The sequence below is a fragment of the Vanessa tameamea genome, chromosome 5 (assembly GCF_037043105.1).
Source record: "Vanessa tameamea isolate UH-Manoa-2023 chromosome 5, ilVanTame1 primary haplotype, whole genome shotgun sequence".
Taxonomy (NCBI): Eukaryota; Metazoa; Arthropoda; class Insecta; order Lepidoptera; family Nymphalidae; genus Vanessa; species Vanessa tameamea.
The window spans coordinates 217,429-240,961 of record NC_087313.1 but is presented as its reverse complement, the minus strand read 5'-3'; the positions used below and the strand labels follow the sequence as shown (position 1 = coordinate 240,961).

The window sequence follows — 23,533 nt, the reverse complement described above, 5'->3', positions numbered from 1 at the left end:
TATTTCATAACTAGGTATTTGTATTCAATTTAATGTTACATCAAAAATTATAATCGAATCAAATTTAATTACGACTGAGACTAGAACATAGCGTAAGCGGTAAAGCTTCTCACTAACACGCGGAATCCGCAGATCCGAATACTGCGCCGCAAACACAAATAGTCATAAGTGCATTAATTTAGAAGGTAATGTACTAGGTGTTCTTTGAACACTACGTCACGTGCTCGGCGCCGAGGTCGAGTTGGTCGCGGGCGCGGGCGAGGCGGGCGCGGGGGCCGCGGGGGCCGCGGGGGCGGGGCCCGCGTCGCGCGTGCTCGGCGCCGGCGCGTCGGGCAGGCGCTCGCACACGTAGCGCAGCTCGTCGGCGCAGTCGCGGCCGCGGTACACGTGCGCGCGGCGCGCCGCGTCCCACACCAGCGCCAGGCAGCGCCCGGCGCCCGGCACCGACACGCCGGTCTGATCGCCGCCGACGCCGTTGTCGTCTTCGAGCGTCAACGGGCGCGCCGAGTGCGACCAGATCCACAGAAGGCCCGGGTTGAGACCGCCCGTCCAGTAGTCCGAGCCTGGGGCGAGACGCACGATCGATCAAAAACTCATTTCAGAACATGTAGCCCGAGCGTCTGTTTGAATCCCAAAAATCGAAAAGTAGCCACGGGTCGGTCGCCTCGTACCCTTTTGCCCGTCGGCGGAGAGCAGGTGGGCGAGCAGCGCGCGGCGCTGGCCGGCGGCGAGCAGCTCGACGAGCGCGGCGCGCATGGCGCGGCAGTCCTGCGCGGCGCGCTTCCAGTCGCGCGGCGCGCGGCGCACGCTGTAGCACGCGGCGCCCGCGCGCGCGAACGGCGCCGGGCACGGCTCTGCGCCGGACGGACCCGTTACTCATTTATTTAGATTAGATTATAGAGTTACTGTTTGATCTCGGCGACGACGAGCTATTTAAGACATCTTTAAACAGATTATATAAGGTGTGAACTTGTAGCCCAAACGGCAGAGTCTGATGAATGGAGTATTTTTTATACAGTTGAAAAACAGGAAGCGATCTAGTGAACAGTGGTATGAACGCTGACCGTGATCGACGCCGGGCGTCGGCTGGACCAGCAGGTGCTGCAGGCCGTCCTCCACGGCGCGCAGCCTCTTCTCCATGAGGTCGGCGCGGTACACGAGCTTCTCGATGGCGCTGAGCAGGAACAGGTCGGTCTCCGACACGTGCTTGCGCGGCGGCTCGTCCACGCGGTCCAGCGCCTGCGGGCGGCACTTCTCTCAGTATTCTGGCGCGGCACTCGGGGCGCACGTCTAATGCGCTGCCGACCGAGTATCCATAGTTCGCGGCGATTTCGTCCGTCACATCGGACGTTAGTTCAAACTAAAACTATTAAAACCATTGCTCCTAGGCGTTTTACAGAATATTCTGTTTCTTAAATTTGTGTAATCACGCAATGAAACGTGTTACCTACTGCGAGTACTCGTATCTTCTGTACCTACTCGCTATAGGTACATATCATAAAAAGCATAAGCTAAACGCGAGCGCGGTCAGTTCGGTCTGACACGAGCATCGCCATAATCTTACGCTACATACAAAATAAACTGTAACGGATTAAATAACACACTAGTCCACTCACGGGCGGCGCGGGCTTGGCGGGCGGCCGGTTGACGATCTTGCCGGCGCCGGGCGGCGCGTTGGCCCACTCGGCGTAGTGCGGCGCCTTGCCGGGGGGCTTGGGGACTTTGCTGTGGGGCATCGGCCCCTGGTTGGATGCGTGACTGGAGGTCAGAGGGATGTGGCCCTGGGGCGGGGACTGATTCGGCGGCATGTAGCCCTGATTCGAGGAATATTGTCCCTGATTCGGGGGTCCGTGACCATAGTTTGAGGACGTATGCGGGTGGGGTGAGTGGATAGGTGGTGGTGGTGACAGATAAGGTGCGTCGATACGCTCGGTCACGTAATATCCTTTTGAAGATGGGAGCGCCATAATTCGACCTAAAATGTATTTATACACAGTAACACAATTTATCCTTTAAAATATATAATGAAAATATATACTACAAGAAAGCGTACCGTGTCTATCGGAATGCGCGGACGTGACCCAGTCCTCTAGTGCCTGACTCCATGGTCCGAAGCCTATCGCCCCACATGTGTCCGATGCCCCTGCGTCGTGTGACAACGTGGAGTTCTCAGCATTCACCCTGGCCGTCAGCAGTGCTATAGCAATAAGTACACGTTCCATCTGAAATTGATCGAACAACTTATTAATATGCATGTATGTCTGTTTTAAATCGTTTCAATAGCAGAAATCCAAAATGAGCTACCGAAATATTGAAAATCGCTAACCGTTATCCATTGTGACCTACAATGTAATATAATGCATCCGGGCATGTGAAGACATCGAGGTACTAATCATTTCATCACATTTCGCTTTATTTACTATTTTCAAATATAAACTTCGGCATTGCAACTGTAAGAATTATATTATGTATAATAAGATTGTTAATAAATTTAAGAAATTGAGACGAAATGCGTTCGTTGGTGTTTTGTCTATATATATATTTATAGGCGTGTTTATTTTTCTGTGAAACGATTGTTTACAAGAATTTATTTTGCCGAACATCAATAGGAATATATTGATTCATGAATATTCATTAATATGTAATCCGCTCATATCAATAATTTTAAGTAAAAAAAATTGAGTACCGAGAATGAGATCCGTAGCCAACATTTAATGATACTTAGGTATATCGTGACGTTGAGCGATATTATGCGTGTTTAAGTACATAACATTGTAATTATGTTAGCTCCAAATGTGTGTACTAATTATATCTGGTAGTTCCTTGACCATTAGTGGCATAACCCGAACGTACTTGGGCCACTTCTAAAGTCGCTCGACCGTCACTTGTTTCATAATGAGTGAATCATTCCAGGCACGTCGCATCTGACATAATACGGATTTTACTGTTGTGTAAAGTTTTAACCATTGACAATAATAACCACGACTACGTCATAGGCATCGTTAGATATCAACCCATTTTTTATAGAATTGGCGCGCGCGAGGTAATGGGGCAAGTGGGGTAAGTGATAAAACATACACATCTGTTATAAAGTAGATGTTTGTAGAAAGTATGTTTCGTCTTTCGTTTGCCCTTTGCATGATAAAAGTATTTGACACTTTGACGACCGGTGCCTGCCTGTGGCCATTAATTGATATACTTAACATAAATTCTATTCACCCCAGGTTGGAGATAGCCAACCCATCTCAATCTGGGTAAGTTAAATCTAGGTAAGATAAGGTTCGCCACGTATTATAAAGTATGTTTAGTTTGTATTTATAATCAAAAGTAGCAGTCGTTACAGATTTGCGGCAAAAATGGTCATGATCATCAACTTTAGGCCGAGAATTTCTTGACAGACAGTTTTAATTTAAACACCTTTTTCAAGTGACGAATTTAAGTTTTAGTTCAGTATGGTTCAGTTAAACCGTAAAGCTACATTAAAGTTTAGGTAGGTTAATTAAAGTTAATATTGGTAGATTTAAACATTTTTTTAATTAGAGTGTGAGTATGTGCAAATATATGCAATCGGTTTTATTTACTTTTTGCAGCATAGTATTTAATAACATAATAATAATAATTATTATTTGAGTATGTATTACTTATAAACGACATACATTATTTTGTTAAGTCTATGCGGGCCTTCACAGAACTCATTATACTTTCATGCATTTTTGTTATTTTCCTCAAATTTAGATCTATATGAAATATTAAAATTCGAAAATATTAAATGTAGACATAACATTATGTACCCATGCCCATCAAGATCCAAGAAAGATGTGTGTGCGAGCACATGTCGGGGTCGCGAGGGTCAGGGGCTCAGGGCTCGTCATCACCGCGTTTGCGTAAGAGCGGAGAAAGTGGTCGCAGCGCGCCGCGATAATAAACAAGAACACGATTTCTATATCCGCTCACTAACAGGAATTAGGTGGCAGGATTTACTTAAGCATGTAGTCTGGACGTTCAAGTACATAAATAATAATAATAATAACAATTTGATACAGTAAAATTATTGAAGTATGAGAAATAAATATGAGATGTTGTTACCCAGTTAGTGTTTGTTTAATAATACTCTAAAAGTTACTATATGAAAGAAACAACATAATCTATTTGAAATCGCTTGTAATAAAAGTTTACTCTGTTTTTATTTACGCGCGACTAAACGTTTCCTAGAAAAATATATTTTCTAAAACAACAGAAATATTATTTACTATCCGAAACACTAAATATAATTGTCACTTTCTAAAATATAACCAAGTTTTGAAAGATTTTATATTTAAATTTACTCACTCTGCAGCATCAGCGAGAAATTATAACCACATAAAATTATTTCGTAGATCGTATTCACTTTTACCGCGCAGACAAGCACACGTCAAACGTCGCGTGCTCACAGATGCTGACTGGCGGACTGGCGGTGGCGTCTGGTACGACACACGGTCACACGGACACAGCCACACAGAGAAGCTCTTCCCACTCGGAAGTGATATACGTGCAAACCATTTTTGTTACATTACTAAAATTGACTTGTACATACCATAATTAACTATAAACAATTGTGTGTATTTAAATTGTCAAAAAATGACTCCAAAACTTATTTTTGTGTTCCGGTTTTAGGAGAAAAGAACCAGTGTAATTAGGGTATTTTAGCCTATTCCGAAGACAATATATACGACAATTTTCCATCGAAATCTTGGATGATATTTTTTTTAATTGACATATTTCATTTAAATTAGTGCAAAAGTTTTATATGTAAGTGCATTTATAATACATAGAAACACTCATGATATTATTACATGATACTATATATACTTATTCGTACTTTAAAGGATATTTTATTAAAATTTTCAAATTTCAATTGATTAACATATACGAAACAGCTAAAAACCGTAGCGGGTGGTTTGTGGCGCGCCGTGGCCGCTGCACAAGGGAAATAGCATTTTAGTTTCCAAGGTTATTAAAATTTCCCCGGATAGACTCTTTCGAGTTTATTTTCAGATAAAGCGACACGATTTATACATTCAATCAAAGTTCTAATACTGGCGCTAATATGACGGAGAATCCAAAGGCGCCAAATGACATTTTTTTATGACATTTTACTTTAACGCCTATTTAATCATATCTTAATCAATTTCATATGTAACAGGCTCATTCATCTCCTCGCATTGTGGCCGCAATGACACGGCACGAATAATAATATATATCGTATGAAGTGAATGTTGAAGCACACGAGTAACTTTCGCAAGTCGGAGAAAGCGTTGGAATTTAATAAAACCCATTTCAATCAACAGAAGTTTATTAACGATCATTACTCAATTCGTAATTAATATATCAATCGAAATAACATATTATTAAATAATTCAAAAATATACAAGTAACATTTACAAAATCTTTCAAGTATTACACAATTAAATATTTATGAAAAAAATATTGGACCATAAAGATTTAATAGAGGTACTGACGACAAACGTTCAAACTTAAAATACTTGATATAAATTTATTTACAATGATGCTGATTTTGCTGTACGAAATTTTTAAGCTTTTTTCATAATCCTGAAAATATATTTTTGCCAGAACAGCAATAAAAGACAATATTTGTGTAGGATATATCACATCAAAAAATGTAGGCGGCTAGTACAAAAATGTAAACGGGTCACTACAACACAAAAGTCGAATGTATGAATACAATATCAGAAAATGGAATGCGATGACATCAAGCAATAAAAGCGAATACAACATCAGAAGTGAATGAAAATTCTCGGTGGTGTGTTAATTAATAATTTGTTAAAATCGTTACGTCGCACATGACACTGGCGAAATAATCTGTGCTCACTTAACACAAATAGAACACACAAAAAAATAATTAGGATCGCAGCGCTTTTGACGTAATATCGAAAATACTTTGTATCGCTTTTGTTACTTCACTATAACATTCTATTCCATCGGCCTGTTTATTGAACTACGAATAATTAATAAATATGAGTAACATATGGAGACATATGGTCGCTTTTTGCGTAGACCCTTTCTGGGCTCGATATCACACATTACCAATCCGCGCATATTAAAAAAAAAAGGAATACATACATGGCTTATAAATAATACGAGTAGCAGTGTGCATCGCGTACCACACTATCAGCATCATTATTTTAACTCTAAAACTTTGTTTTTAATAAATAAATAAAGCACATATTTAATATAAACGGTATTTGTCCCTTACAATATTATTGAGACAGTTATAATACTCTTGGTCCACTAATTATCATTTCGTTTATTTTACAGCTATTTATCACTCTAGGCTGGTATAAAACTTACCTAAGACATTATAAAAAACATTTTGTATTATTTGTATCTACCTATATGTACATGCATTACTATTATTGCTGCGTCATTAACTAATCTAGATACGGTTAGCAAATTTAGGATTTGTCCAAAGAATATTAAAATGATACAAAGCGCAATATATCGCCAGTCTCTGACGAATAGAGGAAAACAAAATCTGACAAATTATAAAATTTAAGATTGAGATTGATTGAGTCTGAGATTCTTTAAAGGCATTTGACTCTGGCTAACAAGCTACACTATGATAAGCTATCATATTCTATCAAATTTAATAATTCTCCATCTCATATCCATATTATTATTCTGATATTGGCAAGTATAGTTAAAGTGAGATTGATTTTACTAACTTATATTGTTAAATTCTGGATTCGTTGCCGGTGTTCCACAAGGCTCTCTCGTAGATCACTTTATTTTTAATATGTGTATTGTACAAAAGTACCTATAAGCAGAACGCAAAGGAACCAATTTGAACATTAATGACTATATACAAACTAAATCTTTACATTTTATGTACATTGAAACGAAAGTACTATGGTAAGAAAAAGCTTGCTCGGAAGTCGTATACTACTCACTTTTAACACATCTTTTGATGTACATACATTCATCTCTCACATCAAATATGAGAGCAATCAAAGGTTTAATAACGAGGAAGTCACTAACGAGGACGGCAGTGGGGGTTCGCGGATCAGATCAGAAGTAAACGGTGAGATTCATGTGTTCGGCCATCGCGGAGTTCGTCGTCTCCGTCACCTCGCGACGGTCCTCGGCCGCCTGGGAAATACGAGAGGTAACAGGGATACATTTCGTTTTTTTTTTATGTTATAGGGGGCAAACGAGCAGGAGGCTCACCTGATGGAAAGTGATTACCACCGCCCATAGACATCTGTAACACCGGGGGGGTTGCAGGTGCGTTGCCGGCCTTTATGTATGTTACCCGCTTGTTTATATGAAGTCGCTCGGCGGTGCTCACCTGCGCGCCGTCGTCCCAGCTGAGGTGCTTGACGCGCGCGGGGATGGTGGCGCTCGGCCACGCCACGCCCGAGCGCCCCGCGCCGCCCTGCAGGTGGTCGCTGAGCGCGCCGGCGCCCGCCGCGCCGCCCGCCGCGCCCCCCGCCGCCCCGCGCGCCGCCCGCAGCGAGCCGTCTGGAACGACACGCAACCTGAGTCGAGCCCGTGTGCTACGGTAGGCTCCGAGCCAGCCGCGCTCGTGACGGGTGACTCGCTTCCATTTTTAAATTAACTCTACGAGTGTATTGCTGCGGCGTCGAGATGTTTAGTGTGATGAGCTCCTCGGCGCGCTACTGGCGTAGCTTATAAGTGACGCGTCACATGAAATTTATACTGACTGGTAAATTATTTATTCATGTAGTCGGATGTCGGTGACGCATCAGTTTTGCACACTTCTTCGACGTGTAATACGTTGTCTTCGCTCTCACCCGATGATGACATCACGACCCTCGTCTCACTCACCGGCGGGCAGCTCCAGGCTGGTGCTGGAGGCGGCCAGGATGCTGCTGGCGCCGGCCGACACGCTCTGCAGGGATCCGCCGCTGGCCACGCTGAGCGCGGCGGGCTTCTCCGGCGTCGACGATTTCACCGTACTCGTATCCTTAACCTGTCTTCTGCGCCTGTTTTATTTTATTAGTCCTCATAAAAAACCGTCACAGTCACCACGAGAAACGTCACGGCCGATGCACGATTCATTACTATTCGAGTCGTAAATGTACACAACACGGACGATACGCCTATGCCTACTTATGCTTATGCTCATAGAGCGTATAGAATAACAGAGCCGTTGGGATCGGCGGGCCGTGCACGGCGCGGTACGCACTTGAGCCGGCAGAGGTAGGCCAGCAGCGCCAGCAGCAGCAGCGCCAGCAGCGCCAGCGCGCACGCGAAGGCGGCGAACAGCGGGGACGCGTGCGCGCGCCACACGTGCGCGCCCAGCAGCGACTCCGGCACGCGCACCACCACCGGCACCGACGTCTGCGCAGAGCGGCCCGTTAGTGGCTTGTGCGTAGGGTGCGCGCCTGTGCGTGCGTGCGTGCGTGCGTCACCTGTCGCGGCGGCGAGCCCGAGTCCTGCGCCGTGGCGACGACGTGCAGCGTCGTGGAGTTGAGCGTCGCCAGCGCCCCCTCGCGCAAGAACAGGTCGCCCGACGGACTCACCTCCAGCGCCCTGGAACATCATATATAATCGTGTTTTTTATAGGTGAAAAGCGGAAAGAAACACGTTAAAGTATCCTAGAGACTCACTCGGCGCCGGGCCCGGCGAGCGTGAGGCGCACGGCGTCGCCGCGGTCGCCGTCGTGCACGAGCAGGCGGCCCAGCGCGCGCCCCGCGCCGGCGCCGCGCGCCTCGAACTCGTACTGCGCGTGCCGGAAGCGCGGCTCCCACTCGTTCACGTTCTGCACGCTGATCTCCACGGACGCCGTGTCGTTCTGCAACCGAGCACCACGAGCGGTCAGGCGCCTGGCGACCGCACTCGCCGCGCTCCCCGCACTCCCCGCGAGGGGGATACGCACCGTCTCGCCGTCCGTGACCATGACCTGGTAGCGGTACGAGTCCTCGACCTCGTAGTCGAGCGGCTTCCGCAGGAGCACCTCCCCGGCGCCGTTGATCGCGAACTTCTCCAGGAAGCTGCGCTCGGACACGTAGAACTGTAGGGGGACCTAGAACGAGGGCGAAAGTCAGGTCGGGCGCGCCGGCGCTGGCGGGGCCGGTCGGCGCCGGGCGGAGCGGCACTCGCCTGGTCGGCGGCGCGCGTGGACAGCGCGGCGAGCACGGTGCCGGGCGGCGCGTCCTCGGGCACGCTGACGCTGAAGGCGCGGCGCGAGAAGCGCACGCCCCCCGCGCGCCCCGCGCCCGCGCCGCCCGCCGCCTCGGGCCGCAGCGACACCGTGGCCAGCGCGTACCGGTCCGAGTTGTCCACCTGCGTCGCCTGCGGACGTGCGAGCGTTAGAGACGTCTCCCTCGCCGTAGGCGGCGTTGCGCGGGAGCGGCAGACCTTGATGACGACGGTGACGGCGGTGGTGGTCCGCAGCAGGGCGGCGGTGGCGGCCAGCGCTCCGCTGTCGCGGTCCAGCGTGACCAGGTCGGCGCCCTCCCCGCTGACGCTGTAGTAGACGGGCGCGTTGATGCCGGTGTCCTGGTCCGCGGCCGATATCGGCCCGGGGGACGTCTCTAGTATCGTACCCTGGATTGCGGACATGTTATTTCGTTAAACGTTTTCGGTACTCGAGGTACAAGGCCGGTTTTTCGTGACAAAATGATAGTTACCGGTCACGTCGGCTATTTGAGTCGAATTTAAACACGTAACATGACGTCAACTCTTGAACAAAATACTCGGGAAGGTAAAAGCGAGGGGCGAGTCACCTCCTGCGCGTGGCGCGGCACGGCGGCCACGTAGTGCTCGGCGCCGAACTTGGGGTTGTGGTCGTCGGCGTCGAGCAGCTCGACGCTGAGCGTGGTGTCGTTGTGTCGGGGGGGGGAGCCGCCGTCCTGCGCGCGCAGGCGCACCGTGAAGTTGCGCAGCGTCTCGTAGTCCAGCGGCCGCTTCACCACTATCGTGCTGTCCAGCTCGCTGAGGAAGCCGACGTACTCCTGGAAACGTATCCCGTGCTCGAGAGCGATTACCTCTATTCTTTAAAATTACAATGCGAGCTTAGTCCGCCGAGGTGCTGAGACACCCGTCCGAACGAAACAAATGGCAGACTAATATTATTATATATTCAGACTCATCTCTGCGACTGAGTCATTTCTACGTTGAGAGGTCACTAAACGGTCACTGTAATATATATATATATATATATATATATGTATTTAAATTTTTTTAGACATTCGTTATATTTTAGAAAACAATCACGAACCAGTACTGATTACTCTTTATATAAATAAACGACTTGAGTAATAATGACCGCGAGAACGAGTCTCCCTTTGGAATGAACTTCTCGCTTCCGTTACGAGCCCCGATTAGAGCGCAAGGGACTCACGCTGGCCGGGCCGGGCAGCACGGAGTAGCGCACGGCGGCGTGCGGGCCGGGCGCGTCGGGGTCGGCGGCGGGCGCGGCCAGCACGCGCGCGCCCACGGCCGCCGCCTCCGACACGCGCGCGCGGAACGGCGCGCCGCGCCACGCCGGCGCGTTGTCGTTCACGTCCCACACGCGCACCGACACCGGGACCACGAAACTCTGTCGGGGACATTTCCGTATTCGATCGATTAAATCAGTGTAATTAGCACAAAAGGCAATCGCTACGAAGCGCCCGACCGACCGGATCTGCCGTGTGCCGCCTGTCGCAGCGCACGTTGACGTAGACGCTGGACGGTCCGAGCCGCTCCTCGCGGTCCAAGACCCGAAGCAGCGTAAGATTTTTGGTGCCGGGTGCCAGAGCTATAGGCGGGTTCTTCTCCTGTATTCGCAGCGAGATATCCCCGTTTAAATCGTTCGGATCTCCATTTACACTTAGTGTCCCTTGAATTTCACATAAAAAAGTCGTTAATTACGTGATTAGATGTACATAAATAATATTCATTCGCACTACTAATATAATAAACCAATAACTCCACGCGTAAATGGATATTAAAAAGATGAATACATAAACAGGTTTCACAATGACGTTAGTAATGTTTAATGATTCACCTATAACGCTGCCGACGGGTGTATCCTCGCTTATGAAGAAGCTTTCGACTGCTCCACCGTTCATCAGATAGCAACGACTATCTTGGATAGCTGTAAACATTTCATTATATTAAACATATAACAGAATTTATTACAATGCAAGTTCTGCAAGAGTAGTTTTGCCAGACGGACTCTGAATTAGATTAGACCATTTCGCAATACTTTTCTAGACATCCTGGCAAAACTATTCGAGAGGCGATCCATAAATGTAAAGTGAAAATTTATTGTCCCTAACAATAACTAAACTTCATGACAATAAGCAACTAAACTACGATAATTTACAAGTTTGAATTAAAAACAAAAAAGAAATATAAATGTATATTAATAGTGATATGGCCGAGTCACGATACGAATCAAATTAATTGCGATACGAATGGGCCTCGACCGTGCAAATGTAATTGGAGCGAAAGCATGTCATGGTCTGGCGTCTACTTGACTCCCAGGAAGTCTCCCTAGACTTCTTTAGATTTACCAAATATTTCCTTCTAGCTATTAGCCAAAGATTCTTAGACATTGAAATACGTTTAACAACTTTTTTTGCGAAATTTGGAAAAAAAAATCAAGCATAATAAGACTTATGTAAGTTGAAAAACAGTTTATCTTTTGTTTAAACAAACTTATTATCATGGAATATTTAAAAAAGTAAAAATAAGTGTTGAATACCGAATAACAATATAATATTTATAACTGAAAGTCGTACGAATTTTGAAGAATAAGGAATTGAATACTTAACTATGAGAACATTAAAATAATAGAAAGACTAAAACTATAGAGGAATTAACAACGTATTAAGAAGTTGGAATCTTGATCCGCGTTGAATAGAACAATAATAGGTGCTGTCTGTTTATGTAAAGTATATGTTGTGTGATTTTAGATAAACTAACAAAAATACTGATTACATACAACTTAGCGTGATGTTGATTGATAAATCTGAAGACAATTTGAAATATAATTGTAAAATAGAGATAAACATATACAAATATCACTTGAGGACGTTTATAATTAAAGTAACTAAATTTGATAGGCGTTTGGAATAAAAGCGGTTATTGCTATACGTCAGTAAATCGTCATAGACAATGTATAGCCGCGGCACAGTCGGTGACACGTTAAATGCTGCGATTATGCGCGTTGGTTTCCAGAGCATAAAAAATCATAATTGAACAAAAAGTAGGTGCGATTAATTGAAACGTTTGCGACGGAGCGTTAAGTGTAAATTGCGTGATTCTATTATATATCAAAGCGTCACTTTATCTCTATAGTAATTTAATTAAAGTCATATAAATCGCAAGTCGTTGAGCGTTCTTGCATAAGTAAAACGAAACTAATCCGAAACATTAAAAGTAATTTTACTTTACGAATGAAATGGAAATCACACATTTAACGGAGTCGTTAGACCACTGATTGTGGTCAAATAATTGAGATAAGAAAGCGAATTGTACAAGCTGATTGAGTATCATTACGACAATAGAAGTCATTCATATTTTCGTTACTTTCTCGTGACCTATGGCATCTGCAAATAATTTGACTAATGTTTTTGATCTTTCACACGGTCACTGTGATGAAATTGCGCTTAACATTAAGACAATAAGTCTTTCGGAAAAATGTTCTCCTTTATATCAAAGTGTGTTTAAATTCAATAAACTGCATTTATTAAAAATGTACTAATAATTGTGAATAACTTGAATAAGGGTTTATTACAAAAATGCTACATTGTATGCAATGTTCTTTTAACGTCCACTACTGTGATAGTGATGTGATCATGCAATAACAGATACACTCGGTGCTGCAGGCAGTTCATCATCTTGACAGTATGGGTGCTATGATCCTACGACAGTTACTCACCCCGAGAACGTATGGAGAGCGCTATAGCTGCGAGTGCAGGCGGTCGAGTTGGCCCTGTGTATATATCACTGGTTTGTTTATGTCGGGCTACTTCAATTATTGAGCAGGCATGAATCCATGTATATTCGTTTATAACTTAATTCGAAAACTATCAACGGCAGGTGCGTAGACAAGTGGGGCACCGAACGATTGTATCGCAATGAATCCCCCTCGCAACTTCCGACTTATTTAAAATTCAAAATGGCTGTGTCCATTTGAATTTACGGGGCGCAACCGATTGAGGGTTTCATACATATTTTTTAATTTCCTGTGAAAATTATTAAAATGAGATACCGTATCGGTGACCTACTGACAATAATTTGTATAAGTTTAGGTTAGTACTATCGGTTACGTTGTAGTAAGAAATTAATTATGGTAAATGAGACACGATCTGTTGGTAAACTGTGAACTGTAACTTTCGAAGTAGACCCATCAAATTGGATTTGTTTTACTTTTCTACCAATCGTAACATTTAAAAATATTTAAGTGATATAATGGCATAAAAATTAAAAAAAATTAAAAGGTTCATAAAATGTTATATTGCGATTAATAAGTACGAATTTGATGAATTTCGTCCACAGGCATATATTTCTATACATTTGTTTTGTTTTGAACTAATTCTTATACAAATTTTAATTCAGTGTTTGATTTAGATTCAATACTTAATCTTGGAAATATTTGATTTTTTTTATATATAACTACCGATCCGGGAGTTTATTAATAAAGTGAATGATATGATATATTTATATAACTATAACATATACCCTACATCACTCGTTTGCGTGATTCGGTCTGGAGATTACCCCATAAATACGAACAAAAAAATATACTTCTTTATAATATTAGGTCGATTAAAAAAAAGAGAACTTTCAAAATACTATAGGTATATACCATACATATATTTTACAATACATTGAAACGGAAAATACATAACAGCGCTGGAGAAAGTCATTTATATTTCATGGCAATTGAGCAAGAGAGTGATATTTCTCCAATCTCCCCGTTGTCTCGACAAAACCATCTGTCATGACTTCCGATCTAACTAGCAATGGAATAAGAAGGAAGCATCGAGTGCTATAATTTTCACTTCCATTAGACATACGTAATAGTAAGTAGCGGTTATTTAAAAAAAAAACAAATGGCCTCACTGAATATAATTGAAGAAAATCATGTGTTTTTTTTATTATAATTTAAAGTAATATGAGACTAGATAACGAAACATTTGGCAGGAAAGTTATGAATTTTTAGGAAGTTCTATGTAATCACAGTTACGTCAATGTCTGTGTAAGTCGGGGTTGTGTGGCTGCGGTCCGCGGTCAGCGCAGCGGGGTCGAGTCACCGAGCGTGCTTCCGCTCCGACCGCGCCGCCCCAGCGCTGCACTCTGCACTCGCTGGGTCGGTGCCTTCCTTGACATTGTCTCCGTCTCATTATCTACGTTTTTCATTTGCCTCAATAGTTTTATAAGTCTAAGATTCAAAGTGGCAGCTCTGATCAGCTATGATCCCAATCCTAAGCCAAATTACGCTTACGCAGTACGTACGCTTAAATTAACAATAAACAGAAAAATTGGACTTTTGTTTGATTTTGACTTTTCAATAGTTTTTTTTAGAATATAATGTAATACAAAAAAAACCTTTTATAACACCTTCAAATTAATTTAATATGATAACATTAATTGCAAATTGTATGTGTCAACAACTTCGCTCGAAAGTATTCGTCTGCAGCGGCACCGAATTGAGAAAACAGAAGATCATTTAAACAAATCCAATTGAAAGTTTTCGCCACGAATTAGTTACGGAAGTATCTTATTATTTACAGGCAGTTTGATGCAATTATAATTTGAATCTAAATAAAATGGAACCGATTTCCACAGACTTTGCGGCAAAACCAAGCAATTTATGTTAATAATCTCATTATCAACGGTTATGTAACTTAATTTGCATGATCAATATTGTCGATTGGGTTCTTCTTATTTCTTATGGTAACTGCTCTAAATTATATGTAACTACAGCATAAAAGTTTTTGGTACTTATAGGTTTTTATTGACATTGTCTCAAAGTCAGAACTTTAAGAAAATTTGTTTTAAGCAATTTTCGTGACGCTCTAGCGGAGGACGCAGAGCGGAGATTTGCTGTTGTATAACGGGTATGTGATATTTTAATTCAAAAGTTTGTACGTAAGATCTCCAAATGACCTTGAAGTAGGAGATATTCATAATAAAAGGAAACATCACTTATTGTGCAGGTGTACAGTAAGGGCATGCTTGATGGCTCACATCCTAACGAACAATGCGTTTCCGACACGTAATTACTAATGCAATTATCGTTATCCGCAATGATAGAAAAAATATTTAATTTGGCGATATTTTATTCATTTAGGCCTTTGTTATTTAATAGGGTTGTCACTCTGTACCAACCACTTTGTAGAAGCACTTCTGAGTAGGTACCACTCTCTCAACATATATTCTATCGCTAAACAGCAACTACATAAGGGACATAACATCTTAGTTTCTAAACTTTATGGCCCAATGGCGATGTAAGGGGTGGTTAATATTACTTACAGGCGGGCCCGTCTTAATCAAGGGTTCAGGGGATGCAAAGAACATCCCTCGCCCCTTGCCGATATGGACGACTCGATAATCGGCAAGGCGCTCCAGAAGGTTTCTTAATCATATTTGAGGGGATGGTAGATCGACCGATCACAGCTTCCACCTAGGCGTTTGTTTTAAGGCGGGGTTGCTTACGTGGTATATTTGATGGTAAGTATACCATTTGCCAGTCTATTTGCCGGCCTGACTAACTATAACTTGAAGCGGTCAATGTAAAGTATTAGCCAATTTTACATGTGATTATATTATAATGTATAAACCGCGCATCAATTAAGGCTGTATAAGTGCACCCCGTGTGCATTTATGAAATTAAAACCAACTATTTAATGGGCCAAACAATAGAGACTTAGAAGTTTTTGCGTTATATTATGTATAGAAACCAATATAATTACGTCAAAGGAAGTTGCGGCCCTGCAACAATAGCCAGCGGAGCAGATCAGGAACCCGCTACTTACCCGCGCCTGCTTACCGGTGACAATAATTATTGAAATCAATGGACTACCCTCTGCTCTGGCGTAACGTCCTATGCTGCAATAATGCCAACTTTCGTTGATTTGTAATTGACGTCGAACAATACACTGGTCGATACTTAATTTTTATTATTAACTGTACTTTAAGTCTTGTCGAGGTTCTTTTGCCCGTTTATTTCAGGTCTGGGGTGTTTCTTTCCGAACCGGTGGTAGATTTTTGACCATCAATAAGAAAGTATAAAGCTTCTGTTGAATAAAGAAATTTGAATTTGAATTACCGAGTAGCCGCTTTTAAATAGAAGAAAGTGTTGTTGGTCTGATCCAGGTTTATAGCCGAGAGTTCGCAGCCATACAACTTAAAAAGTAGACCATCGAGACAGTTAAAACATAACTAGTAATCGGCGCAATAAAAAGTAAAAGATAATACCGTTACAAAAAAATGTATCATTCATTCTTCATAGAAAAATAACTAATTAATAAAACACAAAATAACCGTCAACGAATATACTCGACTTTCGTTTGATTTCTTTCATAGCTATTGACCAGCTTAGTGTTTAAAATATTAGAAATAATACTGAAAAAAAAATCTCGAGACAAAAATATTTCAATAAGTTTTCTTCAAATATAAAAAAGAAACAGTCATTACAAATATAAAATAACTTATATTTCCTCACATGCAAGTTTTATTAGCATTACCGTTATAACACCAGGAAATGTTAGAGGAGCGCCATTTGTTAAAAGAAAAATACGATTTTTATACATTAAAACAGGTAATATGCAAATAAGTTCTACGGGCGGTTGGTTTCTGGTGCGATGTCCTGCATATTACGTATTGCAGTATAATCCTGTCGTGATAAATCCCCTACATACCTACCGAACTGTGTTATTAAAATCTAACTACATCGCGTTGATTTATTTTCAGACTTCTTACTATTACGTCGGGTAAATTACAGCGAGCACTTTCAACTTTTTCATTATTGAAAACAATATAGTTTCCAAACGTTTGCGAAATTCTCAACGTTGCAATTTTTCGCTTATTATTTCCTCATTACGAAATTATTTACAGCACCTTACAAATACATAAGCAGTAATTTCGTTTTCGAAGCAAACTAAGTAAGCCTTAAGTCAATGTAACCCGATACACGGTACATCGGCATTGAAATGTGTCGAGACTTCGAGAGTCGAGAGTGACCTCGTTGTGTAAACGGAGTGAACGGCCGACGATCACCCCCGGGGTGGCGAGGGTGCCGTGATTCATGCGACCCACGTTTTAATTATATCATCAGATTTTTGTTTATAACCTCTCAGAGGTTTTATCGAAATTATATGAGATTCCTAATCATAATAATATTGAAAAGAGGCACTTTGCGTAAGTTTTTTTACGGATTCAAGTTATAGCTTAATCCAATCCAAAAGCTTAATATAATATTATAATTTTAAGATGCACATATCATATTTTATATATTTTTAGATTAATTACTTAGCTCAATATTTTATGACAAAATATGTCAAGTTTTTTTGAATAATATTTACGTATGCAACTGACATATCGCTCGTTCCAGATGTCTTATGAATACGATTAATCGATTAGTCGTAACAAGTGACCCGACAGAAGTGTTCGTGGCGTGCGGTAGGCGCTGGCGGCTAGAACCAGTAAAATATACTACGACTGTTTAGACACCGGCTCGGCAAAGCAGCAATAAGAACAATGGCCCGCCAACAAATGGCCTATTACAACGTCCGACTGTCCATTAACGGGGCACTTTTATATCGATCTCTCGCGATGTTAACAATGTGTCAAACACCGAAATCATTATTTTATGTAAAGTAACATGTTTTATTGTGCCTTTGTAATTATCTTTAAATGAATGTTATTTGATTAATACTCCATAAATCAATCATGTAGCTTAGTGCACTTCGTTCGCATATCGCGTTAAAAAATTTTTTTCGTAGTCGTTTGTAATTTACTTGTTTTCAATGTCTGTGTTACATCTTAAAGGCTATTTATTTCTAAAGTTATTAATATATACCTGGAGTTAGATGTTTAAATAGCATTTTACCATTAGATAATTCAACTTCTCTATTAATAATAAAAGTAAAATATAACTACAAAAATGATAACATTATACAACAGAATAAAAAGCCATCTGTTGAGTTTACCTTGCGATAGCGCCGGCGTCGCCGTGAGCGCGAGCGCCGCCAGTACCAGCGGCGCGGCCATGCTGCCGCTACCGCGCGCTCCGCATGTCGCCTGCACGTCGCACTGTCGCCTAGGCTTCGCCGAATCTCTGTTAACAAACCAATACACAATATTAGATTAAAACTAAGCTAAACTAATTTTAATCTGCAATACAAATAATTGTAACAGAACAATTTTTATTATAAGTTTTTATACATTTTAAAATTATAAAAAAAGTTTTTTTTTTTTAATAATTTAAACAGCAATAAAAATGTAGGTACGTAATTATATAATTCAATACTATAACTATATAATTACTTATAGTGTTTATGCCTATCGCGAAAGTTGAGAAAGTATTTACGTAAGTTAAGACGTAGAAAAATTTTATAATCAAGTATAGAGTCATAGCGGCTAGGTGTAAATGTATTAAAGGGGTTCAGTAACGTTGTAATTAAATCATTCCATTGATCTGATATGTCTGTCCATGCGCTTGTCTGTTCTGCCAACAACAAGCAAATTGCATCAGATTACGGTCGATGATTTGTGAAGACATCCATAATTTACTAGATTCGAGTCATTTTTATAACACAGCACTAATAATCTTAGCATTTCAAACGCTTTCTTTTTCCAGGCACGTAACTCAAGATTCTCGTTATAAAATCAATGTATTTGACTAAATTTTTTTCAGTTATTTGTATATCTATAGCTCAAAATCTACTGGAACTTCTACACTCACATTTGATTTATTACCGTACAAAATTATAATTGAAATTCGAATTAAATTTTGAATTGCAATATTTTGGCTAAAGATTGAAACCTATCATTGTTGTTGCAACTTTTCATATGCTTTTAATACGTGCATTAATGGTGTACTTGAAATTACTATATTTTGTATTTTATTTAAACTTTCATAGGTATTTATAAAATAATTTTAATATAATTTTGGGAGCTACTTCTACACTTGTTACGTATATTAAGAAGGTCATCCCTATTTCAGCGGCCTTGGCTCATTCGAGCGTCTGCAATCTCATAAAATCTAATCGCCTCCCTGAGCTCATGAGGCTCTTCGTATTTAGAAAGCGGAAAAAAAATCAAAATTACAGCGGCTAATTTCGCTTTCTTTCGAGTCATTTACATGTAACATTGTTTGTGAACATCAGCACAATTCGTCGACGGCTGCCGGCCTTGTCTGTGTTCCGTCTCTACCGCGCTTTGAATAATACCTTTAACTGCAGTTTTGTGCAATATTGTTATGTCGGTATATATTTTTTTGTAATAATTTCATCTTTTATTGTTTGGATTTCTGTCGTATACTCATAAATCCTATCATTTTAGATTGTAGGAGCTTATTACGGGATATTTGTTGTCATCGATATCTAATGAGAGAGAGTATTAAACTCACTTCTATATGCGTATTTGTATTCTTAGGCAAGGTTCTGCAACGGATTTCAAATACCAACAACACGCGGAGGGAACTGCATCCAACCCATTATTATCACCGTGATATCACGACTGCAATGCAATTAATCAGTGCTGATGTTATCCTCAGCTCTAGCCATCTGCTTATTCGTGCACAAGTGAGTTCGCAAATAATTAATATAATCCAATTGGACGATAGACAGACCAAAAATAATTCAGGCGCGGTAACCAAAGACTTTACGTGCTTGTCGAGGCACGGAAATGTAAACAATGCAAACTTAACTCGTCCGCTGTTACTGAAAACCTCTCGACAGGAAAACCCAATAACTTTTTTTTCTGAGTCTGAGCTTATGTCAAAATCAAAATATAATTTATTCAAGTAAGCTTTTACAAGTACTTTTGAATCGTCATTTTACAAAACTATACTAAAAGTAAAGCTACCACCGGTTCGGTATGTAGATTCTACCGAAAATAGCCGGCACTTAACTCAGTTACTACTCTTTTCCAACATTAAAGATACATCATGTTTGTAAAATACAATTATACATACACAACATATCCTGCCTGAAAGTTACCAAGTATTAGCTCCGCATATTTTTATCATTTATATAATCTTGTGTTGAATAATATGCTTTACTTATTGTTTCTTTAACTGACTTGAACTTATGAATCTGCACAAATAACAATATCTGAACCCTTTAACTTTAGCACTGGACCTCCGGGTATGCCTAGTACTAACTACCAATACCACCAGACTAATGTGATAGTTTTGATCAATGGATTCATGAACCACGTCGTGAGTTTACCAGAATAACTCCGTAATTATTACATGTCCAGTGTTATTAAAATATATAATTATATATAAAAACCATCATCACGCATGTAATGCTTTCAAAAGGTGTGGTCACGATTGTGATTTTGCATGGATTGAACTTATTTCTTACATGCAAGAAATTTTCTAAGTATAGATACTTTATAAGGCATTTTCCAAGCAGGTGCTAAATTAACAGTGAAGCGGTTCCGAGCGAGTTGAGGGGGCGGCGGAGCGCGCAACGCGGTCACCGCCTCGTGAACGCTTACCTCAGATGTCGATTTCATCACAAACCTTCATATACACACATATGATTTACTCTCGGATTGTTATCACTTTTTTATATTAACCGCGCAAATTCGAGAAGATCCAGAATCAATATTGATGGTAAATTGATGGTATATAAACAATACGATGATCACCGAATCGTCACTGTTTTGCTAATACAATGTCAGTCCTGAGAACTATCAGACTCTACGTATTTTAAATTTCTTAAACAGTATTGCTATATTTTCACATTGAAAGTAAATTATATCGGTTGCGAAAAGTCACGCAGAAGTTAATTTAAGTAATTTGATGTAAGTTTATGAATGATATCCTTTTGAAGAGTGGTATATTTTTGGAGGTTAGTGTAAGTGCACAACGCATCCGTGACGACCCCAGTAACCCTAGTAAAAGCTGACCACTCAAGCGTGAGTGCGACAGGTTGTGCTTCCTTTAGGTTTAGAGAAAGGGTGCGTCGTGTACATGTTATAAGTTCTCAACGGTTTTGTTTATCAAATATACACACGGAAATTTACTAACCATATGTACAATAACTCTATTAATAAACAAATGATTACGACTTATTTTAGATTTAGATAACTCGATTATACGAACATATCATTTTAATATTATTATATTTGATTGGAAAAGGATTCAGCCATATTATAAAAGGGGTAACTTTTCTTAAACAAATGCCCTCTGTACCTGGATACATGGCGCGTTAGATATTTACTAGGTAAAAATATAGTTAAAATGTGTTTTGAAATATAATAAGTTCAGCGATGTTATAAAACATATTATTCATATCACATTTCGAAGGCACAAAAAATACGCTCTTTTAGTATTACAATTGATATCATCTCGATATAAGATTATATATACCTAATACTAAATATACGAAAATCTTTAGCATCGTTTTTTTTTTATAAAACGACACGCTTAGAAACTTTAAGCATAGTTTAGGTTTTGTATTACTTGCAAAATATATCGGTACTTGAACTCATATTTGTATTTTATTTATTTTTATTGTTTTTTTTTTTCAAGTATAGACATTTATTAAGTTAATAGAAACTGATACTGTAACTATTATACATATTGTAAATAATGTCTGGAACTTAATTCAGCACAAAACAGGTGGTTTTGTACTGAATTAAGTCTTCTTTCAATATTATAATATTCGTTAATATAAACCGATATTTAAGAAATATGGTAATATCAACATGTCTGTATTTGGTAACTAGGTCTGCCCGTTGTCGCGTCACGCACCGTGGCTGAAGCTACACCATGCCTTGTATTAATACTGCGTAAAGGCAGCACACCATGCCATAGCTTAACGTATCAAACGGTTAAAAACTACTTTTATTTCGCAAACGATGATACCAATTCACTCGTGTTCTTTTATACGTTATTCTTATTAATAATAATTAAATGAGTCCTAGTATAATTTTATTGGTTACAGTTACGCGTATCAGTTATAATTAAGAATGCAATGTTAGCGATTAAGGTTAAACTTCCAAATTACTGCTTAAAACATTAATTAATTAAAAAATATCGTTATAGGTCAGGAAAAGCGTAACAATTAAAGAAGAAATTCTAATACGCGCCTGCAGAGGACGGAACAATTATAGTGTTAGTTTTTAGATAAAAAAATACCCGTATGAAGATTGTCAAGAGAAATTTTAAGAATTAACCTTTACGTCCCTGGTGATATTGCAATCAAACTGTCTCAAAAACCTTCTAAATGGAACGCAGCACCACAAAGTAATGCCAAAGTATTAGGATGAAAATAATGACTTCAAAATAACAGGAAAAACAAAACAATAGGATTCCTAAACATATTACAAAATTATTTGAAAACAAATCGAAGCTTCAGGCCACAATAAGTTTTGTTATGTGAATTGCAGCGCAATGTATGAAGACATAATATTGGTGCGAAATAAAACTTTTGCAACGCAGTGTAGTTTACGGGCGCTGTCTGCACTCGACCGTAAACTAAGCAAACATCTCTGTATAAACCAGCACTGCAGTATGAATAATACTGTTACCAGTTACTTACATCTAATGTAAATTCTAATTAATCCACACGAAACTTACGAATTTTTCTATGTTTGGTGTTATTCTTTTATATCTTTATTTTGACACTTAATCTCGACAATGGCTATTATAGTCAAATAAAAAAAAACATCGACTGCACTTAATTAAAAGCACTAATTTTTTTTTTGATTTCAATTAATCGTTGCATAACAAAAAAATATGTGAATGTTACAATATCAATATAATATGTATATTATGTTTAAGTTTATACGTAATATATAATTTATAAACATATTAATTATATTCTGTACTCACAGGTTCGTCAAAATTTATACAAATTTTTAGTTGTTCGATCTCCCTCCAAAATTGATAGCAAATGATTAAATAGTTTAATATTTAACTATAATAAATAATTTTGTACACAAAACAAGACTACCTAAAACCTTTTTTTGTATTATTAAAATCTTGAAATATGTTTTAACACCATTTTATACTATATTTAATCACTTTATCGTTTTTCCGCGTCGCGAAAGATCAAACGTTCCAATTTTCAAATAACCGGACCATGGACGAAAAAAGTATCAACACTAACAGTGCTTACCGTAAACTAAACTGAAAACTAGCCAGTATCTAAAATACAAATTTACAATATTAATATAGTGTTGCCATTGACGATTATATTGTAATCAACTTACTCGAATTCAAAACTATTTCTACCTAGTAAAGTAAAAGTTTATATTGACTAACAACATTTATAACAATGTCAATTTATTTAACAGAAACATCTCAAAAACACCCAATAAACATTTAATT

At 40.1% G+C, this 23,533-nt stretch overlaps 2 protein-coding genes across 2 annotated transcripts; both read right to left on the bottom strand.

Moving 5' to 3' along the window:
* Positions 1–4: 4 nt before the first annotated feature.
* Positions 5–4,440, bottom strand: LOC113392247 (uncharacterized). Its single transcript, XM_064220902.1, has 6 exons — positions 4,330–4,440; positions 2,054–2,222; positions 1,617–1,975; positions 1,065–1,239; positions 672–854; positions 5–563 (listed from the first exon to the last, which is right to left on the bottom strand). Exons 2-6 carry the CDS (start codon positions 2,220–2,222, stop codon positions 217–219), a joined length of 1,233 nt encoding a protein of 410 aa, XP_064076972.1. The 5' UTR covers positions 4,330–4,440; the 3' UTR covers positions 5–216.
* Positions 4,441–7,769: 3,329 nt separating this feature from the next.
* On the bottom strand, positions 7,770–23,337 carry Cad96cb (Cadherin 96Cb). Its single transcript, XM_026628565.2, has 14 exons — positions 23,036–23,337; positions 18,174–18,301; positions 12,896–12,949; positions 11,015–11,104; positions 10,647–10,846; positions 10,367–10,564; positions 9,750–9,977; positions 9,382–9,570; positions 9,124–9,315; positions 8,900–9,046; positions 8,631–8,815; positions 8,433–8,553; positions 8,207–8,361; positions 7,770–8,003 (listed from the first exon to the last, which is right to left on the bottom strand). Exons 2-14 carry the CDS (start codon positions 18,232–18,234, stop codon positions 7,838–7,840), a joined length of 1,986 nt encoding a protein of 661 aa, XP_026484350.2. The 5' UTR covers positions 18,235–18,301; positions 23,036–23,337; the 3' UTR covers positions 7,770–7,837.
* Positions 23,338–23,533: the final 196 nt, after the last annotated feature.